General features: G+C 35.7%; 1 protein-coding gene across 2 annotated transcripts in view; it reads left to right on the top strand.

The window, feature by feature from the left end:
• The window catches only part of UPP2 (uridine phosphorylase 2), a 42,336-nt gene that overhangs the window by 1,932 nt on the left and 17,402 nt on the right, over positions 1–23,002 (top strand). For both annotated transcript variants that reach the window (XM_051986347.1, XM_051986345.1), the window contains exons 2-4: positions 6,164–6,281; positions 13,777–13,935; positions 21,233–21,347. In XM_051986347.1, the coding sequence (XP_051842307.1) occupies positions 6,164–6,281; positions 13,777–13,935; positions 21,233–21,347 (392 nt within the window). The remainder of the gene's footprint in view (positions 1–6,163; positions 6,282–13,776; positions 13,936–21,232; positions 21,348–23,002) is intronic.

Below are 23,002 nucleotides of genomic sequence, written 5' to 3'. Positions count from 1 at the left end.
ATGTTGTGATAATGAACTGGTATTCTTTTAAAATTCCCTGCCCCTCTGCTCACTTTCCCCTCATTTTTCTCTTTTAACAAAGAAAAGTAGTTAAAACCAATCAACCTCAATCATGTTATGTATACAACATTCCATATCCATAGTACCCCCCCATCTCTCCAAAGAAATAAAGGTGTTATATTTCTCCTCAAGGGACAAGATTAGTCATATCATACTTAGCTTCATCTTACTGCTTTTTCAGTTAAATTATTGTAGTCATTATGTACATTGCTTACCTTGTTCTGTTTACTCTGCATGGGTTCATTTACATTTTTTGGGATGTAAAATTAAAAAAAATTTTTTTTTTTGCTTCTCCAAGCCTTCCTTTATATATTTTTTCCAGCCTTCTCTTATAACAAAAAAAAAAAAAAGTAGTTAGGTAAAACCAACCAACATAACTGATTATGAATGCAACATTCCATAGCCATAGTTCCTTACTTCTCTAATGAAAGAGGACTCACACTACTCAATTTTTTCTCCAGGGCCAAGATTCATCATAATTATATCACACTTAGTTTCATCTCATTGCTTTTTCAGTTAAATTATTGTACTTGTTATATACATAATTTTCTGATTCTGTTTACTTCACTTTGCATGAATTCTTTTAAGTCTTTCTTTGTTTCTCCATATTCCTCCTATTCATTATTTTTTTCTTTAACTGTATTTTATTTTTTCAAATACATGCAAAGATAGTTTTCAATATTCACCTTTGCAATAGCTGTGTGACCCTGGAAAAGTCACTTAACTACTTCTGGTTGCCTCAGTTTCTTCATTTCTAAAAGAGGGATATTAATAACATCTACCTCCAAGGGTTGTTAGCACCATGTCTAGTGTATTGTAAGTGCCATATAAATGTTGGTTATTATAAGGATGATGATGATATAGTATCGCTCATACTCCCTGTGTGGTTGTGTTATGTAGGCAGTTATCTCATTCTTAGCTCAAGTCCTCATCCTTATTTAAAAAGAAATAGACATAAATAACAAAGAAGGGAATCCATAGCAAAACATTCTCTGAACCCACACAAAAGAAATTACTTACAGGAAGATTATATACTAATTCTTCTTTTTAAATCCCTTTGGTTCCTCAATATGGCAGGAAAGGGATGCAGTCACTTCAGAAGGCCACAGTGGTAAATATTTCTAGTACACAGTCATCTGCCTCTGGGCATTTCTTTCTGGGAAGTCTCCTGCAGTATACTGGAGAGTAGCCAAATGCTTTCACCTTGGCTCTAGAGGTTGTGATCCATCTGTGACTCTGTAGTTAAGGGATATCCTAGCTTCAGAGTTCCATATGGTCTCTCCACCCTAATTTCAGCCCCATAAAATGATTCCTTAGCTCTATTTACTCCCATGTTCACTTGATTCTTATTCTATACTCATGTCATCCTCTTTTTAAACATCCTGCCTTGTGGCACACTCCCCACCAATTAGAGTCCTTGCTTGCCCAAAGACCTCAAGGAAATGTAGTCCTGAAAACCTCTTCTGTTGAACAATATCTCTTGCTGAAGTCTTAGTGACATACCCATTAAAGGGAGGAGAGAAAACACATTTATTAGGCAGCCACTATGTGCCAGGCACTGTGCTTAGTGCTTTACAAATATCTTATTTGATCATCACTACAACCCTTTGCAAGAAGTACTAAAAGAAATGCAAAAAATCTGTTATTATAATTTAAATAGCTTATTAAAGATATACATACATATATGTGTGTATATATGTGTGTATAATACAGTTTGCTGTCAGGCCCATAACCTAAGTCTTTTCAACTGACATAGTATAATAATACAGAGCTGACATTTGTATCACACTTTGAAATTTTCCAGGTTTTTATATATTTTATCTGATTTGATATCATAAGAATTTTATAAGGTCATTAATGTTGTGTTGTTATTCCCATTTGATGTGAGAAAACTGAGGTCTTAAAAATTTAAGTGCCTCATCCAGGGTTATATAGTTAATAACCGGCAAAAACCAAGATTTTGATCCCAGTCCTTTGAATCTAAACAAGACCATAGTAATTCTTAGATTTTATTTAAAGTCTACAGAAAAATTTCAGCTCAAGAAAGCAGTCATTGGGAATGAGAGAAATTAGTATAACAGGAGCAGATGGAAGAAACATATACATTTATATGAGTTTGGGAAAAAAAGTACTTTGAAGAAATTACTTTTTGCCCCTTAGGAAAGGCGAATAGCCCCCCTGAGGAGATGATGCTTGAATATCTGAAGGCTCTGTTCTGATACACTAGTACACTCTGTAAAATGATGTTCTTCTCTACCTAGGGATGGCTAATTAACCAAGTGCTAGTCTATTATACTACCTGGCTAGATTTTATTCTACTTCAGTCCCTGAAGGTAAAGCCAGAACCAAAAGATAGATTGAAAAGAGGAATTTCTGAAAGTCTGAAAGGAAGACTCTTGGGAAAGATGTCCTCAGATGGGTTCAAGTCTAGAAAAAATAAGAATGATTTTCTGAAACTATGTTAGCCAGACCAAATTTTAATTTAAATTTAAGTTGGATCAGAAATCTGTAACCTGGAATCTGCTTCTTTCTAGGATTTTGTGTGTTATTGGTTTTCTGTTAGTTTGATATCTTAGTAAAAATTCCTTTTGAAAAATCATAATCCTGCACCAAAGAAAGGGGAATTTTTTTTTATACTAAAATAAGAATAGAAAGGGAGGAGCCCTAATGACTAGCCAAGACAAACACAATTCACTAAAAGAATCCCAGATAGATGAGGAGTTTAGTCAGATAAGGAATGGGAATCCAGGGTAGAATCACCTACAGTTATGAACCTTTGTTCTCTCCTTTCTGATATAAGGCTTTACAGAGATCAACAGTAGATCCCGTAGTTTTTTATTTAGCAAATAATGGAGTACTTGTTTTTTTTTGCTCTTCTTTTCCCATTTGAATAAATGTGGAAATAAAGAAAATGCATGGTGATGGGGGAGGCTCTTTACTTAAAGGAAGAGAAGTTAAAGAAGAAGGGCCTGTGGGGAGAGTCCAAACAATGGTAATCAGGACAGAAAAGAAGGATTTAGAAGGGAGTTTTATTTTTTTCCCTCAATTTTGAAATAGAAGATGACATCAAAAGATTGAGTGACTCTCAAAATTCACTGGCTTGATCTGAGAAATACAGCATTAGGTGGCTATAATGCAGATCAAGAAGAAATAGTGGAAAAGAAAGAAATAAAACACTCTTGCTTCTTTGTCTGCTCTTTTCTCTCTGCCTTCTACACCTACTTAGGGACTAGGAGCAGTAGCCAGGATGGGACTTATGAGAAAGGGCCTGAATTAGGAAGTTAGTTAAAATATTTTCAACTATAAGAAATTCTGGGGAAATATATGCATAATAGAGGTTAATGGTTCTTCATTCCGAGAATTTTCCCTTAGGTTTTCTGCTTGAGGATTGTAAGCCATAGTAATGAAAGAAACACAAAAAGTGTATTGGAGCACTTTGGGTTAACCCATGGATAGCAGTTGACTTTCTTCCTTTGTCATCCAAGAAAATTCTCCACAGGAACGAAGGGCAGATCCTAAATATTAGGAGATTTGCCTCTGGAGGATATTTGATTTGAACTTCAGTTATAAATGGGATAGGGAGCAGATTTCCCTTGTTGTATGTTAGGAAAAGTATATGAAGTCAACTTGATTATTCAGAAGCTGATTTTTTAATAATTCCTCTGTAATGATTCAAAATGAATGCTAATAAAGGAGAATCATAGATCTGGAGCTGGAAGGGACCTTATCCTTTCATTTTACAGGGGCATTGAGGTGGCACCAGAGTTAGAATAATAGATCTGGACTCAAGAAGACTTGAATTCAAATCTGACATCAGACATTTATTAGCTGTATAGCCCTAGGCAAGTCACTTAACTCCTACCTACCTGTTTTCTCAAATGTAAAATGAAGATAATGATTGCACCTACCTCCTATGTTTTGTTGGTAGTATCACAAGATAATATTTATAAAGTGTCACAATGTCCAAAATATAATTGAAGCTTAATCAGTATTTATTCCTTTCCCTATAAATGAGATCATCTCCCTCTACCAGGAGATACTAAGTATTTTTTTCTTAGCTTTCCTGTTTGAGAGCTGTATGCCAAAGTAATGAGAAAAATCCACAATATATATATTAGAGTCCTTTGGATCAACTCATGGATAGCTGTTGACCTTCCTCCTTTGTCATCCAAGAAAATTTTCTATAGAAGTCAAAGGTGGATCCTAAATATTAGGAGATTTGCCTCTGGAGGATAATATTTGATTTGAACTTCAGTTATAAATAGGACAGTGAACAGATTTCCCTTGTTGTATATTGAGAAAAGTATATGATTTGATTATTCAAAAGCTGACTCTTCTAAATGTGCATTATCTACTCTTCTTTCTTTTTTGTTTTTTTGGGTTTTTTTTTTTTTGACATCTCTTTATCTTGTGATTTCATTTTTGGATTTCCCTCTAGGAACTCTTCCCCCAGAGAATAAGCAGGGAAAATCTGGGAAAGTATAGCAGTCAGTTTTGCTTCCTGCAGGCTGCTATGAAATTATTGACTCAGGTGAGGTTTGTGTTTATTTAGGTGTGAATAGTTGGTAAAAATCAGGTAGCATCTGTGATGAGTCAGAACTGAAACTGTGATTTACAGAAAGGATGGGGCAAGTTTAACTCAAGAGGTAGAAATAACACTATGTGCAATAAGTCATTAAAAGGCAAGGTGAAATAGAAAGGAAGTAATGGTTTGGGTTACAGCTGAGATGAAAGCAGATAGAGAAGGTAGAGAGATTTGAAGGCTATGTTCTGAAGTCAACATTTGATCTGGAAAAAGATATTGAAGTACTAGGGAAAGGTGAGTTATATGGTAAAATCAAGAATTAACTATTATATTAAATTTTTTTACATTTGGAGATATTAGGATAGTATCCCTTATTTCTTGACTCATATTATTTTGTATTTAGTCATTTGGTCATTCAGTATATAATCTCCTCTACTTCTGTTTATCTCTCTATCTCTCATCTTTCTCTGTATCCTTTACCTTTCTCTTTTCTGCATCTTTGTCTCTGTCTTGTGGCTCTCTTTGTCTCTCCATCTGCCTGTCTCTGCCTCTCTCTGTCTCTGCCTCTCCATCTCTCTGTCTCTGTTTCTCTATATCTTCCTTCTTAACCCCTCTTTTTCTCTCTCTTCTCTCTGTCTGACTCACACACACAAACACACACACACACACACACACACACACACACACACATCTATCTAGAGCTTCTGATGTCTATTAGAAAGATGCTCCTAGGACAAAAGATTTGCTGCTTTTCATTTTTCTGCTTCTTATCTGGCCCTTGGTATTTTTTTTATTATTATTATTTCTATTCTTTATTCCTTCTCTTGTTTTTTTTTCCTTTTATAGTTCCAATTGTTTATGACAAATAGACTTTCTGACTTTGTTTTTTCTCTATGTATCCTGTTACTAATTACTCAATAAACATTCATTAAGCATCTACAGTGTCAGGCATTGTGCTGAACACTGAGGACTCAAAAACAAAAACAAAAATAGGACTTGTCTTCAAGGAGCTTAGAGCCAGTCCCAAGAGACAAGAATATATGTAAGTATATTCACATTATAAACAAGAAGATTTTATAGGGAGACACTACTAGTTTTGGGAGACTCAGCAAAGGCCTCATGAAGAATCTTTTCTTACCCTTCCAAACCAGTTTTCCTTTTTACTTCTAAGATTATCCTTATTCATCTGTTTCAGCTTAGTTATGATCCTTTACTGCTATAATACTTTGGGGCCTACAGCTAGTCAAAGAATAAAGAATAGTTCCTTCAATCATGACAGTCATTGACAAAATGATTGAAAAAGCACCCCCCCCTTTTTTTGAAAAGATTCCACATCAGCTGCAACTTTTAAGATTTCTTGTGTTGGGGAAGGAGGGGGTCCAGACCTCAGGAATTCCAACAAATAACCTGATCCCAACTCAATGTTTATGAGAGATAAGAATTGAGAACATGCATATAAACCATATTGGGAAACCAACATGATCATATTTCATGATATATTTCAATATATTCTTTCTCTTTTGTTTGGGAATTATCCCCTGACCTTTTCCTGCATTAATCCTCCTTTTCCTTCCCCAGAAATAAGTTTGTCCATGTTAAAAACCCTCACCTGGATTCTATGGATGAAGACATTCTTTACCATTTGGATTTAGGAACAAAGACACATAACTTTCCAGCCATGTTTGGGGATGTAAAGGTAAATAATACATCTAGAACACTGGGAAATACTGACTTGCTGCTCCACATTTTAACGTATATTATCTGAGTGTCACATTGAGTACTAAAAGAATAAGTCAGAATCCTTACAGAAGCTGAAGCCAATTTCATTTTCTGAAGCTATTCCAAATTTATCCAGTAATAAAACAATCCTTTTCCATCTCCAATGAGACATGAAAACTCCCAAGGTAATTTAAATACAAGTATATACGTACTGGTTATTCTTACCCAGAAACATAGGAAATAGTACTAAACCTCAATAGTGCTCAGAGTTTGGAAATTGACAAAAGCATTGAGGGTCTAGTAGATCATTATTTCATATCTAAAATTATGTGTATCTGAATTCCCATAATGCTCAAATCATTAAACCCTATGTTATCTAACTAGCAGAGAAAAATAAAACTTAATTTTACTTTTTAAAAAATACAATGACTCAGATGACATTATTCAGATTTGTTGCTTTTCCAAGAAATTTGCCATCCAGCAATGCAAACACCCATCTTTATTATGTTACAAGCAATTGTCTTGAGACCTGGGCCTTTGGTGGAGAGAAGCAGACATAGTCTGGGGGCAAGACCACTGAAACTACACAGTGATTCAGGGATATAACAGAAGGAAAGTAGGGGAAAACCACAACATACCTTTTGCTGAAACAAAAACTGTTGGGCTCATTCAAAATCAGCCCTGAGCTCTCCCATCTTCCTTCCATTATCACCAAGGCAACATGGCAAAGATAGGCTGGCTCATTGACAACTGTGTCCTTTCCTCCTCCCCCACTTTTAAACATGCCCTTCAAGCTGTATGTTACCCTTTTATGATATCTGTTTCGTAGACTATTTTCTATAAAATGTAATTCACTTCTCACCTGTTCTCCTTGCTGCTTAAGCTAAGTTCTGTTGATCTGGGCTGTTCTTGATGATGCTTCTCACTAGATTTCCCCTGAATGAAGATATCCCTGGAGCATGAAACTGATTTTCCCTAGGCATTGCATCCTTCTATGGATGGCCCTGGTGGGGAAGAATTATAAGCAGGAACATAAACTAAACATTCAATTAAATGAATGGATAATGCAATATAGTTGTGTAGTGCTTATTTTCAGTCTTTTCATTTCATCAATATCTTCATTGTTCCTCAAAATATCCTTATGAGATGGTCAGATATCATAATCTTGAACAGAGTTGGGAATTGAGGCTCACAGAGGCTACCCAACACTTATTCAAGAAGACAAGGCTATTGAAGGATAGAACCAGAAGCAGAATGCCCACCTCTTATCACAACCTAGCACCCTAACTCTCATTTTGTTAAACTATGTGGCCGATGGCACTAGAACACAGATGTTATTACTGGATGTTGAGGGTCCAAACTTTGGATGTTGTCTAGATTTAATAGCTAAAAATAGCTCAAGCTCTTTTTCAGGGGCATGGCAAAATAAGAAGATTATTACATTTGGACTCAGAGAATCTAGACCTGAATCTTGCTTATGTGATCTCAGGCAATACAGTTCCCCTTCATGGAGCTCATTTTCTTTGTCTATAAAACGAGGGAAAGATAATTTCTAAAACTGGTTCCAATTCAGAACACATGGTTCTTTGCTTGAGAAAGATCTTTTCAGTGTACCATTTGTTTCATCTGTAATAATTCTGCTATAGAGCTCTTGAAAGTTTGCAAAGAATTTTTTTTCACAACCACCCTATGGAGTAGGTACTACAAGGATTATTATTACATCAATTTTGAAAAGAAAACATCCTCTGAAAGGTTACTTGCTTCGTTTGTGGTTTTATAGATCATAAGGATCTGAGAGGGAATTAGAACTCGAGGTTTCCTGATTGTAAGGAATAAGGAAATCAACAATCTTTCTGTTATACCATGCTGTCACACATTATTGGGCCTGGGCTAAACCCTAAGTGCCACATCATCAACATCTAAGAGTTTGATTTCAACATTCCCTCTATTTACCCTGATACAGGAAGGAGGCTTTAGGAGACCACTAGGAGGCAAATAGAGGACTGGGCCTAGAATAAAAAACACTCAAGCTTAATCCACCCTTAAACACTTACCAGCTATGTGACCTCAACAAGTGACTTAACCTCCCTGAGCCTTGGTCTCTTTAATCACCATCTACCCCCAACCCTCCAGGATTGTTGTGAGGGAAAAAGTGTGATAACATTTGTAAAGCATTTTGTAAATCTTATAATCCTACATAAGCTATTATTACTATTATTATTATTATTACTGCTACATAATGCCACATGAGTAGCTATATATATGTAGTAAATGCTACATAAGTGGCTATTACTATTATTGTTATTGCTATTGACCTTACTGCTTCCATTCACCAAAGCTTGAATTCTCACCTGTGTGCTTCATTATATGGACTTCCCAGTGACTAAGGCATTTTTTTTAACCTGCGTCAATTCCATGTAATCAAAGAACTTTCTATTATAATTCATATAATATAGTGTATACATATAGTTTATAATATAAAAAGGTGAACTGAAGTAATGGAATCAGGAAGACCTGGATTCAAGTCTCACCTCTGGCATCTACTGAATGTCTGTGGATGAGTTACTTAAACTTTCAATGCCATAGGCAAACTCAGAATCTAAGCTGGAGAATGACACTGATCAGCCCTAGTAGCGGGCTTTTCCTTACCAATAGTTCCCAAATCTGTTCTATGATACCAATGAAATCACAGGTCTGGTCAAAAAGCATTAAACTGAATTGTTATATTGCACTAGAGAAGCAAAGGAGATTTCCAAAATAGAGCTACCTGAAGCTTTGGGAGCAGAAGCTATAGGCAGATGAAAGGAGAAAATGAAAGAATCTTTTAAGCATTAACTGGAACCTATAGGTAGAGCCATAATTAGAGCAGAGTGGCTTTATTAAAATAAAATGACATTAAATGATATTAAAATAAAAAGTTTCTTGAGAGTAGGGATTATTTCATTTTTTGTTTTGTTTTTTTATACATAGTGTTTACCATAGTCCCTGGTTCATAATAGTCTCTTAATAAATGGTTATCTATTGATATAATAGATTCAACAGGTTCTACCAACAAGCATTAAAAAAAAAAAAACTTGTCTAAGTAGATGGTCTTTGTTTCAAATAGCAAAAGGGATTTCAGTTAGGTTATAGATACTAATCAAAGAACAGCCTTTCACAATATCAAACCAATGTTGGCCTTTTTAGCTCCATCTATATAAAATGTCATCCTTGTTAATAATATTATCTACAAAACCAAAGCAAAGCTCTTTGAGTGTCTGTCTGTGAACTCATAGAAAGTTTTGCCTTTAAAATGCTGAGGAGACCACTACCATAAGCATAATTTTGTAATCTTCCCAGATGTCTTTAGGCAGCTTCATAGACTTATAAGGTAAAAAGATGAATTTCTGACTCATGTGCTACTTTGCAACTCTGATAAATCTGTGATCTTGTCCTTCACATAATAAAAATAGCAACTCATCAATGCTTACCATTCTTTGTTCCCTTTGTCTCTGTTTTCCTATAAATTCTCCCCAGGAAGTCTATGGCACATGGCATAGAGGAGAAGTTCCTTTAGATCTCTTGACATTTCCTTGATGCCAATGGAACACATGGTTAATGGTTTGTAAGTTACAGAAAGCTTGGTGAGAGAGCCACAAAAGCCAAATTGTCCCAAGACATTGAACATAAAGCTGGAAGATTAATAAATATATGAAAAAGCATACTTACAATTTAGGATGATGCAATAAGACCCATGAGGCCTGTAAAATAAGAAACTTAATTTTAGGTATTTCTTTCTTTTTTGAAAAATAAATACTGAGGATAAGATATAGTTATCTTATAGTAAAAGCTAAGTCAACTTTATCAGTAACTATTCTTGTTTCCTCTGCACATTCTTGTTTCCTCTATAGATTCATTTCATGAATCCCCCTCATTACTATCTTTCTGGAGTGAACAAGGACAAATGAAAAAAGTCATTTGAGGCTTTGACTGATTAGTGACCATCAAGGTCAATGTTGGTGGTCTCCAGCCATGCTCAACTTCCCACTTACGCAGTCAATTGAAAATCAGATCTATAGTTGAAATGCTAGTGCCTCTGATTTAGGACTTTGGTTTTAAGGATTGTCAGTACAAAGTCTTATCTAAGCTTTTTCTGTCTGACCATATCATCTTTATGGCTCCAGCAACATCCAGTAATGCCTGTTGATTGCAGCAATAGCTACAGTTCAAAGGAGAAATCAAACCACAAGCTATTCTAACATCTGTTTGGGCTTCATGATCAATAGAAATCATAGTAATTTATATTCACTGGTATTAGACAATGAGTTTATTTAGAAATTATCACACTTTGCAAAAAATACCCTGCATACACTTAGATGTCAAGCCAACTCTTGGCTTTTCATGATAACAGAGGAGGAAATTGAATAGATAATCCACAGATAACCCAAAACCTCAACTTAGCTCATGGTTTCACTTCTTTTTCTACCCAGCCTTTAAATCTAAATTGAGTTACAGCTGATTACTAACTACTACTCCATTGATAAATAAACCAAAGAGATACAAAAATGGCTCCATGGAAATCAGCAAAAGAGAGTAGTAGTAGCAGTAAGAGCAATAGCAGCAGCAATAACTCTAGTAGTAGTAGTAGTAGTAGTAGTAGTAGTAGTAGTAGTAATAGTAGTAGTAGTAGTAATAATAGTAGTAGAAGTAGTAGTAGTAGTAGTAATAGTAGATAGGAGCACATCATGCAACTAGACTCTCCAAAGTCTAAGGAAATAATGTTAAAACCTCCAACACTGACTAGCATTTAAGAAGTTTCCCCAATGGATGAGTCCCTATCTTAGATACTAGAAAAGCAAGAGAAAAATGAACAATTGATCCTACTCATAAGGAGCTTGTGTTTCATTAGGGGATAAGATAGATAAACAAGTAAATAAATGTAAAACAATTTGAAGCTGAGATCAAGAATAACAAAGTAAACTGGGAAAGTTCCTTAAGGACAAGAGTTCTAAAACTTGTGGAAACCTCAGAATAATTTTTTAAAATTTATAACATAAAATATGTAGGACTACAAATAAAATAGATTTTATTGAAATATATTTATCCACTTTTAAAATCCAAGATCTTTTTTTAAAAGGTATATATGAAGTGAGCTTTAAAAGAAAATAGGGGTTCTAAGAAACTGAGGAAAACATTGTGTAGATTTGGGGGATGGAGAAAAGGTATAGAAATGAGAGATAGAATTCTGAATTCAAGGAAAAATAATTAAACCAATTTCATTGTCACCTAAAATACATGAAAGTGAATAAAGAAATTAAGTCAGGAAATGTAGACTTGAAGCTAGATTATGAAAAGTTTTAGCAATGTGGAGAATTCATATCTTATCCGAGAAGTTAGAGAGAGGTGACATGGTCAGATCTGTCTTTATGAAAAACATTTTGACAACTGTGTGGAAGATAGGTTAGAGAAAAAAGAAAAATTAGGAGACAATTTCAATAGTGTTAAGAGTTGATGAGAGCCTAATTAAAGATAATAGTCATTTGAGTGGAGAGAAGAAGATGATGTAAGAAGATGATGTTAGGGTAGAATTTTTAGGAGTTGGAGGTAAGATAATGAAGAATCAAAGATTATTGGAGGTTGCAAATCTAGGTGATCAAAATAATAATAGTAGTAACTAACATTTATAGAATATGTCAATGTTTATAAACATTGTTGTATACAACGTTGTATATTTTATGAATAATATACAATGTATATAATATACATATATGTGTGTTATATTAACCTCATGACAACTCTGTGAGGTAGATGACATTATTTTTCCCATTTTACAAATAAGAAAAATGAGGCTGAGGGAAGTTGTGTCTTGCCAGGCTCACATAACTTAAAAGTATTTGAGACAAGATTTGCACATGGGTCTTCCAGCCTAGGTGCAATGCTCTGTATTACCACTGTATTATCTATCTGCCAGTTAAGTGTAAAGGGAGAGTGTGTTTGGGGAGAAGACAATAAATTTTGAATCTGTTGAGTTTGAGCCACTTAAAGGATATCTACATGGAGATATCTAATAGAGAATCAGTGATGAAGTAAAGGAGTTCAAGCCTGGATATATAAATTTGGGAATCATATGTATAGAGGTATTTATTGAAACCATAGGAGTTAATGAGACCACCAAGATAAAAAGCTTAGAGGGAAAAAAAAAAAGAGGGCCTAGAATAGAACTTTCAGTGACAATCATGGTTAGGAGTTAGGAATCAGATGATAACCTAGGAGTAATATTTGTCATGAGTCAATGATAGCAATAAAAATGATAATAATATTAATGTTAACTTGAAGCTGTTATCTGATTTGTTGTCCAATAAGGATACTGTGCAAGAATGAAAAACGTCTTCCTCTTCCAAGGAAAAGGAAGTATCAGGAAATTCTTTCTCTCTAGAAGATCTAGTCCCTGGAACTCTCAAACTCAGGTACTCCTGAAGTTGGAGTTACCCATGAAGCAATTCTCAAAGCTGGTGCTGCTATGAATCATACTGTCTAAGAAGATTAAAATACCCATTTTCTACACAGGAAGTTGGCACTCGGGAAGCATCTTTGAATTCATTTTTCAGGCTGCGTGTAAGCACGTTTCCCATGGCCATATGCTGTTACAAGTTGTTAGTGATGCCTCTGGTTGGCAGAGAGGAAGAATCCCTGTTCCTTCCTCTCGCTGCGATACTCTGGAATAGGTCTGAGGGAAAAGATGAAGAAAATTCCTCAAGAGCTGAATTCTAGCAGAGTGGGACAAGTCCTGGAGGGCCTTTGTAGGCTATACGTTATATGGCTGATCATTCACTATTTGATCACTAGGGATTCCCTGTACTCCATCAGTTGTTTTCATACTTATAATCTCATCAGGTTTATGGGGGGACTTCTCCATGTTGATTAACAATGCTTTACACTGGACTATATTGTAAGATTTAGTCTGACAATACATAATAATAGACCTTTACTAGCTATATGATCCTGGGGAAACCACTTAATCCCTTTTGCCTCAGTTTCCTCATCTGTAAAATGATAGAAAAGATACTCCAGTAACTTTGCTAAGAAAACCCCAAATGGGGTCATGAAGAATCACATATGACTGAAAAGTGACTGAACAAAAACAGTAAAACACTTTATATAGATGACTTATTTGATCCTCTCAAACACTGGGTGAAGTCAGTACTGTAAGAAATGTCTATTTACATTTTACAGAAGAGAAAGTACAGGCACAGAGAAATACAGTGACACACTCATAGTCACACAGCTCCTAAGATTTGAACATCTATTTCCTGACTCTAAGGCAAGCATACATTCAACTCAACCACATTGTCACTCTCTGCCTAACAACATCTATGATATAGGCTCACACTAGCACAAGGCACATTAAAGAGCTGAATGAAGCATTAGAGGCAAATTGAACTTTAGTTATAACATCAATTACTACAATAACTTTTGGATGGTTTTCTTTCCAGTTTGTCTGCGTTGGAGGGAGCCCCAACAGAATGAAGGCTTTTGCACAGTTTATCCACAAAGAGCTTGGATTTGAGGGGAGTGAGGAAGACATACAGGACATTTGTGCTGGGACAGACAGATACTGTATGTACAAAACAGGTCCAGTACTCTCCATCAGTGTAAGTACCAAATCATTGTATCCAAATACCTCATGAAAGCTATTGAAATTATTATAGCAGGATAGAAAAATCTGATTATTTATGAAAGAAAGGATGAATAAACCAATGAAAAACATTTATTAAGCATGTATTATGTTCTTGTGCCTGAACGTTATAAATACTAGGCTAAGTCTCAAGCATACAAAGAGAAAAATTGAGAAGGAACCCATCCTCAAGGAGCTCACACTCAAACTGGAAGAGACAACATATATAAGGTTCAGCATCAGTGGCAGGAAGATCTAAAAGACAATGGGTGTGATGCAGATGGCAAGGCCCAGGGAGCAGTGTCTGAGGACAGCAGAGAAGATGAAAAGACTCAAAAAATCTTAGGATATATCACAATGGATTAGTGATCCTCCATGTTACTAGAACTGTCATTGTTCATTCCCCACTCATATAAACAGTGTCCATTCTGTGGTTGGAGAGGGGGCAAGGGTCTGGACCACCATAACTGGGAAACAGGAAATGGACCAAAGGCTCTGAATATTAGTAATAGATGGTATTTATATAGTACTTTATAAATATCATCTCTTTTTATTTTCACAACCGCCTTGTGGAGTGAAGCTATTATTAGTCCCATTTTACAATTGAGGAAATTGAGACAGTCAAATGTTTAAGTGACTTATCCAGGATCACACAATTAGTAGATATCTAAGACTAAATTTGAAGCTCAGGCTTCCTGACTCCAGATCTGGTTTTCTATTTACTATACCATTTAGTTGTCTCAACTAGAGCAGGAATTTTAGGTCTACCTACAGGAATGGGTAAGCAGGATAGGATTTGGTTTCCAGTCAGGAGTGGGGATTGCTTAAAGATAGACATGTTTTTGTCTTTGTCTTTTACATTCTGAACACTTCCTCCAGGAGTGCATCAACTAGAGATCACACATTAAGAGAAACAACAGATGTACAAATGTTTGTAAATGGTCTAACACTTGTGTGATTCTTAGCACCCTCTGCCCCCTTATTCCAGCACTCTAGCACTGTCCCTGTGGAACTGGAGAAAGGCCAGACAGGAGTCTGTGCCATTGTGTATTTGTATCTCTTTCATGGAATGAGAAATTCCATGTAGCACTCTGTTCTACCCTGATAAAGGGAGTTACCCAAACCAGTGCATTCACTGAGCTGTTCAAGGATGTGTGACCTTCTGATACAATCCCACAAAATTGCCAGGTACAAATTCATTATTAGAAAGAAAGGGCAGGACATATTGTTCAGTATTGCTTCAGGGCAGTTTGCGTGTTATTACATAAACTTTTCACATTAGAAATAGCAGAAAGAAAAAAACATTTAAAAAATTTAAAATATATATATGTATGTATATATATACATATATATATATATATATGTATATATAGCAAAAAGAACATCTTCTTTCTTTTTCACTGGTAACTATTAACTGTCCCTGTTATATATACATCTCCTTTCAACAACTCTCTCTTTTCAACACCTTTTCTTATCTCAGTGAATGTAGAACTCTTACTATGCTAAGGAAATTTGCAGTTATTCCAAAATGCAATGGTTTAAAACTTTAATAAGCCCTACTGAAAATCTGCTAATGCATTTTCATGGGATTCCTATAAATTACTTTCCTGCATTTAGAATACGTTAACAGCAGTAGACATGTAGTTCCCTAAGATAAATGAACAGAATTACAATTTTTATGAACTATACACAAAAAATCATCCCCTCTCCCTTGTCCCACACACATTATTTTTGCTATTGTCCACAGGGAAGCAAAATGTCATAAGGATGTATAAGAATATGTCCTTAGCTTGACCTTACAAACCTTGTTCTCTACCTATAGGGCAAGGTTGTAATGTAGTATCAGAGAACATCTAGCATCAATAGACCATACAGGCATTAGAGGAAAAATGGCTTGAGGTGTGTCCAGAGGACCAGAGAAGGCTCATTGCAACTGAGTTGTGGCAATTCTCCTGTCTAGTAGTTGTTACAAATAGCTCCCCTGCCAGGACATAATGACTATCACTGAAAATTACTCATAACTCTATTCCCTAAGTAGCAGCCTATATGGATAGCTGTAACTGATTTGACAAATTCTAGGTACAGTGATTCCTGGAGAGAATAGCAGAGTAGGGAATGATAACAAAGGAGAAGATGAGGAGGAAGAAAAGACAGGTGAGTTCCTCGCTTTGGAAGTGCATGGATGCTGCCCACTTTGGGTTCAAAGAAAGACTTGAGGTAGACTTGTATTTCTATAGACCTTGTTTTCTAAAACACTACCTTGCTTTCTGATGTACAACACTTTGCTCTTTGTTCAGGAAGTCTGAGTATGTGAGGATAGCAAAATATAACATTAATAAAATATATTTAAAACTACAAGAAGCAAGGAGCAAAACTTCATCATGAAATAAAAACAGCCAAAATTTAGTGTCCCTTGAGAGAAGAGTAGCCAAAACATATGTTCAGCTTTGCGGTCAGCAATTTGAACCTTGGTTTCACCAGTTCATAAATAAGGGAATTCACATTCCCTCAGGACTAGGTGTCCTTCTTTGAAAATGTTTTCTTTCTAGTTGTCTCCAGCAGTGATAATGGGAAATCTATAATAACAATGAATAAGCTCAGTTGTAACCATGTTATCACTGCCAGAACCAAATTACCAAATTTTTATTGACTAGCCAACATGATTAGGACATTGGGCAGGGCATTGGGGTTTAAAGAGGCATGAGACCATAAGTCCTGCTCTCCAAGGGTTAAAGTCTCTGTCTCTCTGTCTTTCTGTCTCTCTCTGTCTCTCTCTCTCTCTTTTCTCTCTTTCTCTTCTCTCTCTCTTCTCTCTCTTTCTCTCTCTCTCTCGCTCTCTCTCTCTCTCTCTCTCTCTCTCTCTCTCTCTCTCTCTCTTTCTCTCTCAAATTCTGATTAGGGAAGCAGGCTATATCAAATGTGATAAAAGAAAGGTGAATAGATTAGCTCACCAGAACAGACCAGAAATAGATTATTTCATAGTTTATGTTCTCTCGTGCTATAAAGATAAGAGTATGTTCATTCATTCATTCATTCATTTATTTGGAGATCCTGTTGAAAACAAATCATCTTGTTCTCTATTGAGTTTCCAATGGAACTCATACTGAAAAGCACTAACAGAGGCCTCCTATCTTACCAGGACAAACCAGCCCTCATACCTTCTTTCCCACTATGTTTTCTTGTACAAAACTCTGCCTATGATTGGAACATAAGAAAGGTTTTACTTAAAAAGGTCCACTAAATTCTCTGCACAATGTACAATTCAGCAGTCAGTTTATCTTAGAGTCACGTCCAGTTCTTAGACTTACTTCTAGCAATGACTGGACAAATTTCCTGTAAATGGTAGCTGATATTTATTTATTTAAGGCTTTAAGGTTTGCAGAGTGGTTTACAAGTATCATCTCCTTTGATCTCCTTGACTCACTCTGTGGTGTAGGTAAATTCAGTGATTGTGATCCGCATTTTGTAGATGAGGAAACTAAGATTTAGAGAAGGAAAATGACTTGCCCATGATCACTAGGTAATGTATCAGGAATGGGATTTGAAACCAAATTTGTCCTGATTCTAAGTGCATCATCGTTGCCATTATACTTCCTCCACAGAACAAGTCTGACTAGAGGGGGCTGTTTGAATGTTTGAATAGAGGAGTGCTGTTTAACTCTCTAGCCTATATACTCTCTCTCTTTTTTTAATAATAGCTTTTTATTTTCAAAATACATGCAAAGATAGTTTTCAACATTCACCCTTGCAAAACCCTGTGTTTCAGATTTTTCTCCTCTCTTTCCCCATCCTTCTCCCCTAAACATCAAATAATTAAATGTAGGTTAAACATGTACAATTCTTCTAAACATGTTTCTACATTTATCATACTACACAAGAAAAATCAGATCAAAAAGAAAAAAAATGAAAAAGAAAAAAATCAAACAAACAACAACAAAAAAGGTGAAAATACTATGTTGTGGTCCACTTCAGATCCCACAGTCCTCTTTCTAGATGTAGCTGGCATTCTCTATCATAAGTTTATTAGAATTTAGCCTATATATTCTTGGACTCTAATCACAGGAAAATATTACCAGGACTTCTTTTGACTTCATCATTCTATTGAAACTTCCCTTTCCAAAGTTCCCAATGATCTCTTACTTGCCAAATCCAATGACCATTTCTCAGTTTGCATTCTTGATCTCTATGCAGTCCTCTAACCCTGTTGTCGCTATCTCTTCCTTTATACATTCTTAGATTTGAGGGGACAGCTTTCTTTCTTGTTTCTCCTTCCTCTATGATCTCACCTTTTCAGTTTCCTTTGCTGGCTCCTCAGTCATATGATGCCTTTTAACTATGAAGTTTTCACATAGTTCTGCCCTAGCCTCTTCATTTTCCCCTCTTTACTTCTCTTCTTTCCTCTTCCCTCCTCTCCCCTCTTCTCTTTTCTCCCTTTGCACCACTTCACTTGGTGAAATAATCAACTCCCATGGACTTAATTTCTCTGGACTAATGATTTTCAAATCTATCCATCCTATCCAAACCTTTCTGCCAGTCTCCAATCTTATATCTCCTTTTAGAAAGCTCAAATTGAATGTTTAGTAGGCATATTAAACTCAAAACATCTAGAATTTAAGTAATTACTTTTCTCTTTAAACCCTCCTCACCTCCTACCTTCTCTTTTACTGTAGAGGGCAACACCATATTCCAAGTTCTTTAGGCTCACAGGTGTCATTCTCAATTCCTTACTGTCTTTTACCCTTTATATTCAATCTGCCACCCAATCAATCCTATCAATTTCATCTTTTCAGCATCTCTCAAGTATTACCTTTTCTCTTCTCTGACACTGCTGCCGCTGGTGCAGGCCCTCATTACTTCATACCTAGAATAGTCCCATAACCTGCTGGTGAGTCAGTATGCCTCAGGTCTTTCCCTATTCTATTTGATCCTCCATTCAGCCACCAAAATGATTTTTTCTAAAAGAAATGATTAACCACATGACTCCATTATTCATTAAAACTTCAATGTTCTTCATTGCCTCCAGATTCAAATAGAAAATCTCCTGTTTAACATTCAAAGTCCTTCATAAGCTAATCTATTTCCAGTCTTTTTTAAAAATCGCTCTTCCCACTTATTCTTTCCTTCAGTCATACTTACCTCCATGGTGTTCCATGAATCAGATACTCCATCTATAATGTCCATTCATTTTCTCTGACTGTCCCTCATGCCTGGAATGGTCTTCTTCTCATCATTGCTTACTGACCACTTTGACTTCCATTCACTCCCAAATCCCATGTTACATAAAAAGCTTTTCCCAACCTTTCTTAATTCTAGTGCCTTCTCTCTTTTATTTGTTTTCTATTTATTCTGTATGTACCTTGTTTGCACATATTTGTTTGCTCATTGATTCCCTTTTTATATTGTACTCTCCTTGAGAGTAGAGACTATCTTTTGCCTCTTTTAAAATCCCAAGTCCTTGGTAGTCTATGGCATATAGTGTGGGCACATGATAAATATTTATTGACTGATTAAATTTTCAAAACTCTACACCAGTCCCATACTCTGTCTTATAATTCATAACAATATTCTCTTGCTCATTATTCCAGTATATATTCCAAAGTGCAAATTGTGTTTGCAACCAATTTATCAGTGTATTTTCTTTATTATGCAGATTTTACTTTTACTTTTTCCAATACTATGCATTTATGTTCCCTTCCTCTTACTTCCACCCATTTTGAAAACAAATTTAAGAAAAATAAAACCCTTATAATAAATATACATAATCAAGCCAAATAAATTCCTACATTAACCTGTACAGAAATGCATGTTTCATCTTTCTTCTTCAGTCTATTATATCTCCATCAAAAAATAAGCAGCATGCTTCAGAATTTATCTTCTGGAATTGTTGCTGGTCATTGCACTGATCAGAGGTCTTAAGTCTTTATAATGTTGTTATTATTGTATAAATGGGTCTTCTGGTTTTGCTCACTTAACTCTGCAGCAGTTCATACAAGTCTTCCCAGGTTTCTCTGAATCTTTCCCTTTCATTATTTTCCATGATGTAATAGTATTTCATTATATTCATATATTTGTTCAGTCACTCCCAACTATTGGTACTCCCTTTGTTTTCAGTCCCCACACCATAAAAGAGCTGTTAAAATATATTTGTGTGTGAATCTTTTTCCTTTTTCCTTGGTCTCTTAGGCATCTATCTATACACATATAAATATATACATCTATGCATACACAAACATATATACAAACACTTATAATTATGTTTATATCTATGTACAGGATTCATGGCGCTATTATTCAAACAATATCACAGTTTAGTGACTATTGATGTATAATTCCGAACTACTTTCCAAAATGGCTATACTAATTTGCAGACCAATCAACATATCATTAATGTATTTGTTTCCCCTAAGCTCCTCTAAGATTTGCCATTTTCCTTTTTTGTCATCTTTCCCAAAGATGACACTGAAATCTCAGCATTACTTTAATTGGTTTTTCTCTGTCAGTGATTTAGAGCATTCTTTTCAGATATTTATTCCTAGGTTCTGAGTCCATTCTCACCCAACCTCCCACTGCCTTTTCTCACTCATCATACCTATTAAAGGCCTTATCTTAAAAAGGCTAAGGTTTCCCACTGCATCCAGGGACATTTCCAGTCATCCTGATCTATATCTGGTGGACTCAGATGGCTCTGGAGAGGAAAGTGAGGCAGGTGACCTTGTCCAGTCCTCCCTCACTTAAATTCAATTCATTTACTTATCATGGCATCATCTTCCCAATATCATGGTCCTCTTTGAGAAGGAAGGACAAACAACAACATGTACAATAAGAACAACAAAAGGAACTGAAAATTCTGCTGAGCACAATAGAGAAAGTTGAGTGATGTGGCAGTCACAAAACATGCATATTTTCTCAAAATCAAACTAAAGATGAAAAATGGTCTTTTGAAAAGTTTCCTCATAAGGTACATGGTGAGGAGTAAAGGAATTATGACCCCTTGACAATCTTAGAGATTCCATAATGTCTTTTTTTTTAATGTCTAGGAGGACAATTAAATGGAATAGAAATCCTCCTTTCAGATCCTCCCAGATGGGCCCATACATCAGGCGATCATGGGGAGATGAGTTGGAAAAGACTTAAATCTTTCCCAGTCTTGTCAAGTCCTTAATGATTATATAAATTCATCTATGCACTGTTAACTTATAAAGAAGGAATAAAATATGTCTTGTGAATCTGAAAATTTCAAAGAAATATGATGACTTTTTTTTTCATCTTGACAGCATGGCATGGGCATTCCTTCCATTTCAATAATGTTGCACGAGCTCATCAAACTCCTTCACCATGCAAAATGTTGTGATGTGACAATAATCCGCATTGGTACATCTGGGGGCATAGGTAAGATGCTAAGTTATCTATGATGAAAGCAGAATGAATAAAAAAGTTGATATAATGGCTTGTCATACCAAACTACCAAAAATAAAGCACATTAACCTAGAAGCCTAAAGAAAATAGGAGAGTTTAACAATACAACAATCTAGGCAGAATCTTTGATGATACGTAACAGAGTCTACCTCTTCTTACTAGTCAGTCAGTCAATAAGCAATTATTAAGTACCTTTTATGTATCAGACATTAGGCAAAGCACTGAGGTTACCAAAAAAAAAAAAAAAAAAAAAAAAAAAAGGCTAAAGAAAGTCTCTGACTTTAAGGAGCTCACACTCTAAATGAGAAGATAACATGTAAATGATATGTACAAACAAATATATGCAGGAAATATCATTCAAGGAAGCCACTAGCATTAAGGGGAATCAGCAAAAGTTTCATATAAAAGGTGAAATTTTAGCCAAGCCTTGAAAGAAGCCAGGGAATTCAGGAGACAGAGAAGAGGTAAGAAAATTTTCCAGTCACAAGAGATAGCTAGTGGAAATGCATGCAACCAGGAGATAATTATTATGCAAGGAATCATTATGTTAGTGTCACTAGATCATGGAGAAGGAAAAGGAGACTTTAAAGGCAGAAGGAGATCAGGTTATGAGAATCTTTAAAAGCAAGCAGTAGGTTTTATATTTGATCTTGGAAGCTGTTCAGTCATTTTTCAGTCATGCCCAACTTTTCATGACCCCATTTGGCATTTTCTTGGCAAAGATACTGGAGAGGTTTGCCATTTCCTTCTGTAGTTCATTTTACAGATGAGGAAACTGAGGCAAACACAGTTAAGTAACTTGCTCAGTGTCACACAGTCTGAAGCCAAATTTGAACTCAGGAGATAAATCTTCTTGGTTTTAAGCCCAGTGATGTCTAAACTTGTCACTTACCTGCCCAATCTTAGAAGTAATAGAGAGCAATTGGAGTTTATTGAAAAGTGGAGTGACATGATAAGACCTGCACCTTAAGAAGTTCACTCTGTTAGTTGAGTGAAAACTAAATTGAATTGGGCAGAGACCAATAACTAGAGATCCTTTTGTTTGCATTGGGAAGTTGTTTTGGGGGAGCTCAGTAAACAGGGCTATGTGCTCTCTTAGCCTCATATTACTACATGGGAAGAATTAGGCTCACAACAGCTTTTTGTTTATTTCTTTTGTTTTGCTAAGGATAGGAAACAGCTTTGATTTTATTGATGTAGGGCTCTTCACTTACACAGGATTGGCAACTAACCCATGGCAACTTGTATTCTAGTTTTCTGAAGTCTCTGAGAGCTTGGAACCCTCTCACCGTCAGGTAGTTAGCATATGTCAGAAGCAGAACTTGACTCTGAGTTTTTCAGCCTTCTATCCACTGTCATATTGCCGGTCAATTTAATTATATATCACTTTTTAACAATAAAGAAATCTGCATATATTATGTTTTATTCTTCCTAATAAACTTGTGAGGTTGATGGGAGTAGTAAAAGAATGGGTGATATTCTTGGACCCATATATTTGTTTTGGGTGCTATAGAAAACAGGAACAAGATGGAGTTTGACAACCAGCTAGCCACAAAAAGCATAATACAGAGGCAGGAAGTGGGACAATAGAATAATAAAACATCATTTGGATGTTGGACAAGGTGGAC

This window comes from Antechinus flavipes, chromosome 3, assembly GCF_016432865.1.
Source record: "Antechinus flavipes isolate AdamAnt ecotype Samford, QLD, Australia chromosome 3, AdamAnt_v2, whole genome shotgun sequence".
Classification (NCBI taxonomy): Eukaryota; Metazoa; Chordata; class Mammalia; order Dasyuromorphia; family Dasyuridae; genus Antechinus; species Antechinus flavipes.
The sequence above is the reverse complement of the archived record's forward strand: the minus strand, read 5'-3'. Positions and strand labels throughout refer to the sequence as shown.